Genomic DNA, 13,630 nt, shown 5'->3' with positions numbered 1-13,630 from the left:
GAGGAGAGGGGCACCTGGGTGGCTCAGTTGGTTAAGCATCAGATTCTTGATCTCATGGTTCACGATCTCATGGTTCAGGTCACGATCTCATGGTTCATGAGATGGAGCCCCATGTCAGGCTCTGTGCTGACAGCGTGGAGTCTGCGTGGGATTCTCTCTTCCCCTCTCTCTGCCCCTCCCCCGCCCACACGCACACACGTGTCTCACTCTCTCAAAATAAATAAACTTAAGGGAAAAAAAGGAGAAAAATCTTTGTGACCTTGGATTAGGCAGAGTTCTCAGATCTGAATCCAAAAGCAGAATCCACGGAAGATGAAAACTGAACTTCATCAAAAACAAAACACCTGCTTCGTGAAAAATACTGATAATGGGGGCGCCTGGGTGGCTAAGTCAGTTAAGCGTCCAACTTTGGCTCAGGTCATGATCTCACTGTTCATGGGTTTAAACCCCGCATCAGGCTCTGTGCTGACAGCTCAGAGCCTGGAGCCTGCTTCGGATTCTGTGTTTCCTTCTCTCTCTGCCCCTTCCCCTGTCACTTACTGTCTTCCTCTCTCTCAAAAATAAACAAACATTAAAAAAATAATTTAAAAAATACTGTAATGGAATAAAAACATAAACCACACGCAGAGATAAAACATTTGCAAAACATATAAGGACATACATCCAGAACATACAAACTTTCAAAATTCAAGAAGAGAACAGTCCCCCAAAGAAAAGATACATGTATAACAAACATTCAGATATGAAAGTTGCCTAACATAGTCATTAGGGAAACGTTAATTAAAAAAATTTTTTAATGTTTATTTATTTTTGAGAGAGAGAGTGAGTGTGAGCGGGGGAGGGTCAGAGAGAGGGAGACACAGAATTGGAAACAGGCTCCAGGCTCTGAGCTGTCAGCACAGAGCCCAACGCAAGGCTCGAACCCATAAACCATGAGATCATGACCCGAGCCGAAGTGAGATGCTCAACCGACTAAGACACCCAGGTGCCCCGGGAAATGTAAATTAAAACCAGAGAAAGATGCCACTATGAACCTAGCGAAATGCTAAAAACAAAACAAAACTTTGATACGCACTGATGGTGGGAATACAAAACGGTACATCCATTTTAGAGCCGTTAGCTTTTCCATACAGTTGAACATGCATACAACCCCCCTCTTAAGTATTTACGAAGACAAAGAAAACTTGTGTTGATACACGGCCCTGTATGCAAACACTAGTCACTGTTTTCTTTATCACCACTAACAACTGGAAACTCAAATAATCCTTGAAGTGATAAATGGGTAAACCAAACGTGGTACAGCCCTGTAACAGAACACGACTCAGCAACAAGGGGAATGACTAGCAATCTGCACATCAAGATCGATGAATCTCAGAAGCATTAAGTGGGAGAAGCCAGACTCCAAAGACTACAGTCTGAATGATTCCATTTTAGGACATTCCAGAAAAAGTAAACTATGCATACAGAGAGCAGGTAGATGGTTGCCAAAGGTAGGGAGGGGTGATAGGGAAGGGGCTGACCACGAGAGTACAAAGGAATTTCAGGGCAAGGGGGTCACGGAACTGTTAAATGTCTTGACTGTTGGGGTGGTGATACAATAGTAATCATTTGCCAAAACACAGAACCCTACACCAAAGAGTCAATTTACTGCATATAAATTAATCCTTAATAATAATTTTAAAAAGAATGCTAACTCGTAGGGGCGCCTGGGGGACTCAGTTGGTGAAGTGTCTGACTTCGGCTCAGGTCGTGATCTCAGGGTTCGTGGGTTCGAGCCCCGCTTTGGGCTCTGTGCCAACAGCTCTGAGCCTGGATCCTGCTTCAGATTCTGTGTCTCCCTCTCTCTCTGTCCCTCCCCTGCTCATGCTCTGTCTCTGTCTCAGAAATAAATAAACATTAAAAAAAAAATTTAAAGAATGCTAACTTGTAGAATTTTCATAGAAGGTCTTATCTCCCTGAGGAATTTTTCTCATGAATAGATACTGAATTTTTTCAACTTTGCTTTCATGTTTGATGATCATGTTTGATCCAAAGAATCCAGAAATAAAAGAGTATATACTGAAGCCACAGGAAGTCCAAGAACAGCCTCTACCAACGTGAGGTATAAAAACCATCCTTGTCGCCACCGGAGGTGGGAATGACTAGAAATGCACACAAGGAAACAGTCTGGTTTAACAGAAATACTGCACACATCAATTTAGGTGAGGATTACACAAGTGTTATACATTTGCAAAACTTCAGGAAGCTGTAAACTTGAGATTTATGCATGTTACTGCATGCAAATTATACCTCAATAAAGTATCCGCACACATAAGTGCTGGTTACAACCCACTGAGTTGATTTTTGGACCTCCTGACAGGTTGAGAAACACCAGTTCACAGGACCTGCAGGGTTGGGGAAATGAGCCCACGTGCCTAATTTACATGTCCTCTAAGCCTTGCAGATTTCCTCTTCTAAGTACATCTCATAGACATTTTGCGAGACGAACCGAAGAAAAAATCTCAACGATGACTCTTCTCCCTACACTGATTGAACGTTACTGAACACCTACAACGTGTGAGGCACTGAAAGGCCGAATAGATTTGGCAGCCGACGCATCTCTACTCTCCTGGAGCTTATATTCTAGCGGAAGACGGACTCATCCCTCCTAAGCCTCTCCTCTGTGTCACATCTGGTACATGTCAACGTTCTAAATGAAGCCCTTACTTAAGTCTCCGTTCTCATGAGGCTTCTCTGCTATGTGGTCACCCAACCACTGGGACATGTGGAGCTCCGGCTGAAATACTGACTCTCTTTAAACAAATGTTTTGTCTCCTATGACAGGTCTGGTAACGGGATTGTTTCAGCACCCATTTGAGGTATTAAAACATTATCACTTTTCTGGAGCTTCCTTCCTGCGTGAATCCTCCGAGGTGGGAAAGTCTTTATCACCCTCATCGTCAGCATGCACTCGCTGATGAATTATAAGGCTCGAGCTCCAACTGAACCCCTTCCCGCACTCCTCACACTTGTATGGTTTCTCTCCAGTGTGGACTCTCTGATGGGCTTGAAGGTATGAGCTCCAACTGAAGACCTTCCCGCACTCCTCACACTTGTATGGTTTCTCCCCAGTGTGGACCCTCTGGTGGGCTTGAAGATAGGATCTCTGTCTGAAGCGCTTACCGCACACGTCACACCGGTACGGTTTCTCTCCCGTGTGGACGCCACGATGAGCCAGAAAATTCGAGGCCCGACAGAATCCTTTCCCACACTCCTCACATTGGTACGGCTTCTCTCCAGTGTGGCACCTCTGATGGGCTTGGAGCTGTGAACCCACGCTGAAGCCCTTCCCACACTCCGCACACTGATACGGTTTCTCTCCAGTGTGGACTCTCTGGTGCACTTGAAGACTCGAGAACTGACTGAAGGCCTTACCACACTTCTCACATTTATAGGGTTTCTCTCCCGTGTGGATTCTACAATGCACGTTAAGATCTGAACTCCGGCTGAAGCCCTTCCCACACGTACCACACTTGTATGGTTTTTCTCCAGTGTGGCCTCTTTGATGGGCCAGAAGATTTGAGGCCTGACTGAAGCCTTTCCCACACTCCTCACATTTATAGGGTTTCTCTCCCGTATGGACTCTAAAGTGAATGTTAAAATCCGAGCTACGACTGAAGCCCTTTCCACAGGCATCACACTGATATGGTTTCTCACCAGTGTGGCCTCTCTGATGGTCCAGAAGATTTGAGGCCCGACAGAAACCCTTCCCACACTCCTCGCATTTGTAAGGTTTCTCTCCAGTGTGGCTGACCTGATGGGCCTGAAGGTGTGAGCCCACACTGAAGCCTTTCCCACACTCTTCACATTTATAGGGTTTTTCTCCTGTGTGGATTCGACAATGGATGTTAAGGTGTGAGCTGTAACTAAAGCCCTTGCCACAGGCCTCGCATTTGTATGGTTTCTCTCCTGTGTGGATTCGCTGGTGAGCCTGCAGTCGCGAACGCCAACTGAAGCCCTTCCCACACTCTTCACATCTATAGGGTTTCTTTCCCACGTGGACTCTCTGGTGGACTTGAAGATACGAGCCCTGACTGAAGCTCTGCCCGCACTCCTCACATTTATAAGGTTTCTCCAACGTGCGGACTATCAGAGGAGCTTGACATTGGGAGCTTCTCCGGATGCTCCTCCCACACTCCTCGTACTTGTGTGGATTCTCTCCAGGGGGGGCTCTCTGCGGATGGCGAAGATGTGACCTCTGTCTGAGACCCTTACAAGATGTATCGTGTTTGTACGATTTCTCCCTGCTGTGGACTCTCTGATGGGCTTCAAGGCTTGAAAGTCGGCGGAAGGTGTTTCCACATTTTTCACATTTATAGGGCTTCTCTCCCACATGGGCTGTCTGGTGAGTCTGAAGATGAGAGTGCTCAATGAAACCATTCTCACACTCTCCCCCCTTATAGGGGTTTCCTCCTGTGTGGTCTCTGTGGTGAATTTGAAGACACGAAGTCTGATTAAAGCCTTTACCAAACTCCCCATCTTTATAGAGTGCATCACCCTGTTTTTCCAGCTGAGAGCCAGTTCCTTGGATATTTACCATGGCATCTTGGCTCTGGATTAACTCCTTTGTAACCTGTTGCCAGATTTGCGAGCAGAAAAGCTCTTCATGTGGCAGGTACTTTAATCCAATTTCCTGAAGAGTCTCCGCATCATTTAGATTCCTGCCTCCTAAAAGGATAAAGAGAATTTAGAGATGGGGCACCTTAAATGCTTTGGTCAGAGGTACCAAGGTTATAAACTTAAGGCCCACACCCAAAGGCTTAACATGAACCAGGAGAAGGTACCGTTTTTTAAAAATGTTTCTTCATTTTTGAGAGAGAGCGGGAGCAGGGAAGGGGTGGGAGGAGGACAGAGGATCCCAAGCAGCCTCTGTGCTGAGAGCAGTGAGCCCGATGCGGGGCTCAAACTCATGAACCGTGAGATCATGACCTGAGCCAAAGTGGGACACTTAACCGACCGAGCCACCCAGGCGCCACACTGTAGGGAATAAGTTTAAGGATTCCCTGAGCTTGCACCAATGGGTTAACAAGGCTGAGGTGGAAAGCTGCCACAGGGTGAAAAAGCCAAGCACAGAACAAAGCATAGAGCGGAAAGCCGCTCCCAAAGGATGCAAGTGTCTAAGAACAGGTAGGGAACAGTGAGAGGCAGAAAGCCACCACAGCAGGGCAAAAGTGCCCAGGATTTATCATGAAGTAAAACAAAGCATAGAGTGGAAAGCCGCCACCAGGTGGAAGTGCCCAGAGCTAACTGGTGAGAAAAATGCCTTGTTAGCCCTGAGGCAGCATGCTCTATTTGTCTTGGCCCCTAGAAATTTAAGATAAACAGACACGGTGCCTGGTGCCTGCAGTAAACGGCTGTCTGCTCGGCACCAGGACTCTGATTTGTCTTAACCCCAACCCCTAACACTTCATACCTCTGAAACTTCCTTTCTCTCACACACGAGTTAATGTTTCACCGTCGCTTTCTGCATGTCCATCACACTTGTAAGCCTTCCGATCCTAATAAATACGGAACAAGGACCCTTACTCGGGACGCTTGTCTCCTCCCGGACATTAGCCTCTCTCATATTCAAGTCTGCGTCCGCTCTCTTGCTGGACAAGAGAGAACTCCAGATTCAAAGTCTGTGACACCCTGCCATTTTTATCATCGAAAACCTAGAGGTGGTCCACCAGGCTCCTATTCACTACACCTCAATGAGATATGTAGTATGTAGTATGATTCCACTTAGAATCATACTAAGTTTTATATGTGAGAAACAGGTTAGAAATTTGGTGATTGCAGATCAAGAAAAACACTTCCCAGGGAATCTTTCCAAGGACGAAGCTGCACCCACCTAAAAGCTTTCTCTTCTTTGCTAAACCAGGTGTCCGATAAATAGTCTCCACATAATTCTGCCTACTGCATGCACATCTGACCAAATGCTCAAAATGTCCAGCAGGACCCTTACAGACAGACGATCAGAAGATGTGCCGAAAACACATCTGAAAAACCTTTGCTTCAAATTATTTCATTGGACTTTATTCCATGTTAGAAGCCTTGATGTACTGGGTTGGTTGGAAAGACAGGTGTTTGGGAGAACAGATCTTATCACCCAAGTGCCTGAAATTCAGAGTATAAGCAGGAAAACATCCTTCAGGACAGCAATTGGGGAAGAGGTTTACGGTACTAACATACATTATTCTAAAACCTCATAGCAATAAAGTTCCTATCACCTCGGGGGGAAAAAAAGAGTGGAAAATCAGAAGCTCATCTTTTATTTTCATTCATTTAAAAAAATTTTTTAATATTTATTTTTTTGAGAGAGAGAGAGAGAGAGAGCGTGAACAGAGGAGGGGCAGAGAGAGAGACACACACACACACACACACAGAATCCGAAGCAGGCTCCAGGCTCTGGGCTGTCAACACACAGCCCGATGCGGGGCTCGAACCCACAAGCCATAAGACCATGACGTGAGCTGAAGTCGGACACTTAACTGACTGAGCCACCAGTCAGTTCCCCTGAGATGCTCATCTTTTAGAACAGAGCAAGAACCTGTGAGAAGGAGCAGGGCATGGCGTGGATTCTCCACGTCAGGATCAGTCAGGAAGAGCTATGTTCTCCTTGGGACTCTGTTCCGTCAATAAACTATAGAGCTTGCTACCTACTTCTTTTCAGCTCTCTCTTCAAATAACACCTCATCAGTGAGGCCTCTTTCACCATCCAGCAGGAAATTCTCCCTATCCCTTGACACCCCCAGCAACCTTCTCGGCATTCACCTTACCCTGTGTTGTTTTTACGTGGCACGTATTACATCAGATGCACTATCTATGCCCTTTATCGTTTTATGTCTTCTCCCACCTGAATGCAATATCCACCAGGACGAGCACTTAGATCATTCGTTGCTTTATCAGCACTCCCAGATGGCAGCGTTCCGTAAGTACATGTTGAACACACAAATAAGCCCCAGTCTGACTTCTTGGCGAGAGTCTGAGCTCTGTTACAAAAGTAAAAGAGCGTTTTCAAGGAAGTTACCCATAACAGGAATGGAAGCAGCAACTTTGCTGGGAAGCTGAAAGGCTTCACCAGAGGCAGGGCTAACCTAAGTGGATGTTGCTGATGATAAAATCATGTTGATCATAAAATCATGGCAAGAATCGCTTGAGAGGAAAGAAGGAAAAAAAAAAAAGCATAAAGCATACAAGCGGCTGTGGGGCCTATGGATCAATTGCTTGTGAAAAAATTTTTTTCAATGTTTACTTATCTATTTTTGAGAGAGAGAAGGCACAAGCACACACACATGAGGGGGAGGGACAGAGAGAGAGGGAGAGAGAATCCCAAGCAGGCTCCACACTGTCAGTGCAGAACCCGACATGGGGTTTGAACTCACAAACTGTGAGATCATGACCTGAGCCAACATCAAGAGTCAGATGCTTAACCGACTGAGCCACCGAGGCACCCCCTTCTGAATTTTTGTAATCTCTTCCTATGTGTGTAAAACTTTTCCTTCTTCATATAGGAGGAGTCAATATTTAGAGCCTTGGGAATAATGACTCCAAAAGCAGGCTGTCAAACTGATGGATACAGAAACATGTTCCTGTATGGACAACACCACTGTTTTACAAGCTACACGTTGGACTCAGTGAGTCTGAAATAAATTTAGTGGCTTATGACCAGCATTAGCAGAATGGTAAAATATTAAAAGTGCTTTGTAAGTAAAGGTTTCTCTGGATAAAATGCATGTTAGAACTACACACACACACACACACACACACACACACACACACACAGGGATACTGGTGGGTGACATTGTTTTCTTTAACTGTTTGGATGAGGTTGATGGTTGCCATGAGGAAAACCGACGAAGGGAAAGACTAACTTGAAAGCTAGTTAATACCTGATACTTTCCTGAATAGGAGACCTGCCTCAAAAGTGGCTATCAGATTCTTCATTCTAAAAAGTGGTTCTTCACTCAGACAGTAGGATCCACTACTAAAACCCGCAGGAAAGCCACAGAGCTGAAATGATATTCACTGTGATTACAAGTGCAAAGTTAAGCTGTCATCAGATATGGTTTAATGGATACAAATCTACACATATCTAAAAGGACCTAATCAATTACATTCGATTAGATAATCACGATAATCACAGGTTGTTCCAGATGATGCCTTCACCACACATTTCTGTTTAACACCCTTTAAGTACGTCCACGACTAATGGGAAAAAGTCCATGTAACCATTATCAGCTCATTCATTCACACAACAAATATTTATAGCACACCTGTCCTCTGCCAAGTCTGATCTACACACTGAGGATATAGCAATAAAGGCAACAGAATTTCTTCTCTCCTGATAATTACATTCTAGTGGGAATAGAGTGAGCGAAGCAAAAATATATGTTAATATGGTAAGCGGTGATCAATGCCTAGACACCAAATCAGTCGGGGTAAGGGAAAGGAGAACGGGGGCAGAAGAAGGGGTCAGGAACACAGTGGTCACGGAAGGTCTTTCTTATGATGTTAGGATTTGAGAAGGACTTACGCGAAGTAAGGGAGGGGCCAAGAGGATGACAGAAGGGAGAACAGGTAGAGGGTGACGAGGCCGGGCCACGGGTAGCATAGCAGAGCGACAAAACTGGACGGAACAGACAGGCATGGGGGAAAGCGACAGGTCACGTCTGCAGAGGGATGGAGGATGAGCAAGGAGCAGACAGGTGGGACATCAGAAGTCACTGTAAGTACTTGGATTCTACTCTGAATCAGGTAAGAAGCTACCAGAGGTTCAAGCAGAGGCCTGACAAGACCTGACAAACATGCAAAAGAATCACTTCGAGGGGCTCCTGGGGGGCTCCGTCCGCTTGAGAATCTGACTCTTGATTTCAGCTCAGGTCATGATACCAGGGTCGTGGGGTGGAGCCCCGTGTCGGGCTCCGTGTGGAGCATGGAGCCTGCTTAAGGTTCTTTCTCTGTCTGCCCCTCTCCCCTGCTCTCGCTCTCTCTACAATAAAAATAAAAAAGAGTCACTTCCAGTGGAGAACAACTGTAAATGAGCAAAGGAGAGAGGGAGAGTGCTAAAAACTGCTGCAGAAATTCAGACAAGGCACTGACCGCGAACCGCTCCAGAGCTGTGGAGGTGACAAGAGACGTGACAGACTGAGCCGCATGGCTCTCACCTGAGGAGCCGTGGCTCTGGGTTGCTGCCTTTATCATCCAAAGCCTTCCTCCCCTCTTGAACTGGGGTACTGCATCTGGTGTGAAGGGTTGGTGCCCTGTGGAAAGGCAAGGACAAACATTTTAAATTAATATAGTAGAGGCCAAAATCACAACACATGCGTTTTCACCACAGCATGTTTAGGACATCAGAATTAGTGTTTTCCAAACTGTTAATTATGATGCATCAGAGGATGACATTTTATTGCAAAAATCCAGGATATGTAGATCTAAGTGTGAACTACCGGGGTAAAAAAATGTCTGTTTTCTTCAGACTTTTTCCGCCACTGCTCACACAATTTTCAGCAACTGGCTGTAGTTTTTGCTGCTGCAATGTGTAGTTATTGCCAAGGGCTCTGACGTTTTCTACCCTATTGTAGTTCTTTTTTCTTTTTAATTTTTTTAATGTTTACTTATTTTGGAGAGAGAGAGAGAAAGAGACAGAGTGCGAGCAGGGGAGGGGCAGAAAGAGAGGGAGACACAGAATCTAAAACAGGCTCCAGGCTCTGAGCTGTCAGCACAGAGCCCGACACGGGGCTTGAACCCACAAACTGCGAGATCATGACCTGAGCCAAAGTCTGATGCTTAACTGACTGAGCCACCCAGGTGCCCTACCCTATTGTATTTCATAAAAAATACTGGTATAGGGGAGCCTGGGTGGCTCAGTCAATTAAGCGCCTGACTCTTGGTTTTTGGCTCAGGTCATGATCTCACGGTTCGTGAGTTCAAGCCCCGCATCAAGCTCTGTGTGACAGCCCAGAGCCTGCTTGGGATTCTCTGTCCCCCTCTCTCTTGGCCCCTCCCCCACTCACGCTCTGTCACTCAAAATAAATAAATAAACTTTAAAAATGCTGGTACAATACCCTAAATATGTGTCATGACCCACTAACTGGAAATGACCACAACTGGAGAAAAGCCAAAAATGTGGATACAGCAGTCATGGCGTCAATTTACGGCTCATGTACAAAACACAAACTTTGTTGGGGGCCGGGGGGATGGGGGGGATGACCAGAAAAATGCCATCTCTGCGTCTTATGCTGATTAGAACACTGGAAACTAGGTCAAGAGCTCCAAAGCCCCACACATCAGAGGGTAAATAAACCACACAGAGGGGGTGACATTCAGTCACAGAGCACCTGTCCTCACCCAGAGAGAGCAGGTTCCGGAAGTTCTCCAGCATCACGTCTCCATACAGCTTCTTCTGGGCGGGGTCAAGCAGCCCCAGCTCCTCCTCGGTGAAGACCACAGCCACGTCCTTGAACGTCACCGCCTCCTACAACATCAAGCACACATAAGCTCAATCTTGCGCCCAATGGCCACTCAAAGGAAGAGCACTGAGAAAACTGGAAAGGGTGGGTACAAAGTGGTTCCAGATTTTCAGAGACCACAGATCTTCACTACTATCTGATTAAACATTTCAAATAATACATACTGTCTTACCTGGCATTCTATTCTTTTCAAAATAAATACTGAAAAGAACAACCTTTTCCATAAATACTAGCCTCCCGTCTAATTCTTTTCCTAGGATAAGTTCCAAGGAGTAAAAATTGCAGTGTTGAAGAATATGCCACTTCAGAACTACTATGTACAACGCCAGGTTTTCTTTTCAACTTTCTCCGTATTTTACGCTTCCCCCAAGAGAATATTATAAATATCCCTGATTCTCCACATCATACGCAACACTGTATATAACCAGTGTTTCTGAGTCCTAAGAAATTTGATCAGCAAAAAGCAACTTGTTCTTTTCGTACTAATTCAGTAATTAACGAGCTATCATATTTTCATATATTTACTGGCCATCTTTATTTTTTGCTTCAGTACATTGCCAGTTAATGTTCTTTGCTCATAGTCCAACCAGAGTTTTACTTTATGACTGCAAAATTTCTATTAGAGATTTGAAGCTTTTTTTTTTTTTAAACATATTTAAATACTGTCACCCACGTTTTGCTATTGTCCTTGTAGAGCTTCGTGCACTGCATGGTTTCTCGACCTTGACACGACACACATTTTGGGCCAGATAATGTTTGTTGTTGGGGCGGGGGCCTGTCTCACGCACCGCAGGATGTTTACCAGCATCCCAGGCTTCTATGCACTGGAAGCCAGAAGCCTCCCTCAAGTGGTGACAACAGAAATGTTTCCAGACACTGCCTGGGGGCAAAGATCACCCACGGTCAAGAATTGCTGATGTACGGTACTGTCTTAACTTTTCTTTTTTTTTAATTTTTAATGTTTACTTATTTTTGAGAGACAGCAAGACAGCATGAGGGCAGGGGAGGGGCAGAGAGAGAGGGAGACACACAATCCGAAGCAGGCTCCGGGCTGTGAGCTGTCAGCACAGAGTCTGACTTGGGGTTTGAAGTTACAAGTCTTGGGATCATGACCTGAGCCAAAGTTGGACGATTAACCGACTGAGCCACCCAGGCGCCCCCTATCTTAACTTTTCATATGAGAATTGTGTGTTCATCACTGGAGCCCTGCACATCCAAGCGTCCTGAATGAGCATCAGAGATACTAAAGAAGGAGCCTCTGAAGAGTGACCATGTAGAGACAGTATTATCTGTGCTGTCTTCCATGCATAGGGCAACCAAGTGCATGTAGAAGGGCCAAGACCCTGACTGGAGATTTGCCCTTGCCTCCCTCTTTATCCACGGAGTCTTTTTGGATCAGTTAGACCTTTGCTTTCCTGTGTGAACTTAAACAGTTTTCTGAAATTCTACAATCCTGTGTCTCTGTAATTAAAATGCAGAGGAGACAAAGTACTGCCTCTTAAGGTCAGTCGGAAGCTAAACGCAGTAAGAAAAGCATCTGGAATGTCTCCCTGTGCTACTGGACTTTATAAAATTAAGTACCTTCTAATGGAATACTACTGAGCCATCAAAAAGAATGAAATCTTGCCATTTGCACCGAGGCGGATGGAGCCAGAGGGTATTATGCTAGTAAGTAAGTAGCAGAAAGACAAATACCATATGATTTCACTCATATGTGGAATTTAAGAAACAAATGAACATATGGGAGGGGGGAAAAAAGGAAAAAGAGGAAGAAACAAACCATACAAGACTCTTCATGATAGAGAACACACTGAGAGTTGATGGAGGGAGGTGGGAGGGGGATGGGCTGGATGGGTGATGGGTACAGGAGGACACTTGTTGGGAAAAGCACTGGGTGTGGTATGTAAGTGATCAATCACTGAATTCTACTTCTGAAACCAACACTATTCTAACTAAAATTTAAATAAAAAACTGAAAAGAATAAAAAAGAGGGAGGGGAAAAAAAAGCACATTATTACTTTGATAAAAATCAATCAATACCCAAATAAAAAAATATAAATCAGTAAATAAAACATGTACATGATAGGATTCAGACATGGATGAGAAAGAATCTAGCTTTCTTTTTTTTAAATTTTTTTTAATGTTTATTTATTTTTGAGAAACAGAGAGACAGAACGTGAGCAGGGTTGTGGTAGAAACAGAGGGAGACATAGAATCCGAAGCAGGCTCCAGGCTCTGAGCTGTCAGCACAGAGCCCAACGTGGGGCTTGAACTCGTGAACCGCAATATCATGACCTGAGCTGAAGTTGGATGCTTAACTGACTGAGCTACCCAGACGCCACAAGTATCTAGCTTTCTTATGGGAAAATATGGAAGAATGTTCTCTCTGTGCAAAGCATCATTATACCTGGTTGCACTGTCATATCTGATATTCTACATACAATATCCCTGAGGATTTTGCCTATCAAAGGTACTTTTTCAATTTACATTCCTAAAAACATTAAGAACAAAAAATGGCAAACCCCTCAAAATTCCTTTTTGAGGAAAATGGTTTACGTTAGGCCAACTGTTACTACAATGTTCTTTTTTAAGTATGTCAAAATCAGAATTTATTATAATTTTACTTTCCTAGTTTTCATTTTTTTTAATTTTTGTTAAATCCCAGTTAGTTAACATACAGTGTAATATTAGTCTCAGGTGTATGATACAGTGATTCGGCACTTCTATACAATAGCTGGTGCTCATCATAACAATGTCCTTTGAAATAGTAAAAATTCTGGGGGCGCCTGGGTGGCTCAGTCGGTTGAGCATCCAACTTTGGCTCAGGCCATGATCTGATGGTTCGTGAGTTCAAGCCCCACATCAGGCTCACTGCTGTCACTGCTCACTGCTTGGGATCCTGTCTCCCTCTCTCTCAAAATTAAATAAAACATTAAAATAAATAAAATAGTATAAATAAATAAATAAATAAATAAATAAATAAATAAATAAATAAATAAAATAGTAAAAATTCTTAACTACCTGAATGTCCGTGAATGGGGTAAAAGTTATGAGACATACACACAGACTACATCAATATAAGGGAATATAATGTAGCCATTAAAAATGTAGGAAATAGGGGCACCTGGGTGGCTCAG

General features: G+C 44.4%; 1 protein-coding gene across 9 annotated transcripts in view; it reads right to left on the bottom strand.

The window, feature by feature from the left end:
* The window catches only part of LOC106973657 (zinc finger protein 45), a 92,259-nt gene that overhangs the window by 59,618 nt on the left and 19,011 nt on the right, over positions 1-13,630 (bottom strand). For 4 of the 9 annotated variants that reach the window (XM_053209868.1, XM_053209867.1, XM_053209870.1 and 1 more), the window contains 3 exons: positions 10,372-10,498; positions 9,189-9,284; positions 4,577-4,707 (listed from right to left, as the gene is read on the bottom strand). In XM_053209868.1, coding sequence (XP_053065843.1) covers positions 4,577-4,707; positions 9,189-9,284; positions 10,372-10,498 — 354 coding nt within the window. Of the gene's footprint in view, positions 1-2,154; positions 4,708-9,188; positions 9,285-10,371; positions 10,499-13,630 lie in introns of those variants that run through there. The other 5 variants (XM_015070737.3, XM_053209872.1, XM_053209874.1 and 2 more) reach the window with 5 other exon arrangements.

The sequence above is a fragment of the Acinonyx jubatus genome, chromosome E2 (genome assembly GCF_027475565.1).
Source record: "Acinonyx jubatus isolate Ajub_Pintada_27869175 chromosome E2, VMU_Ajub_asm_v1.0, whole genome shotgun sequence".
Taxonomy (NCBI): domain Eukaryota; kingdom Metazoa; phylum Chordata; class Mammalia; order Carnivora; family Felidae; genus Acinonyx; species Acinonyx jubatus.
The sequence above is the reverse complement of the archived record's forward strand: the minus strand, read 5'-3'. Positions and strand labels throughout refer to the sequence as shown.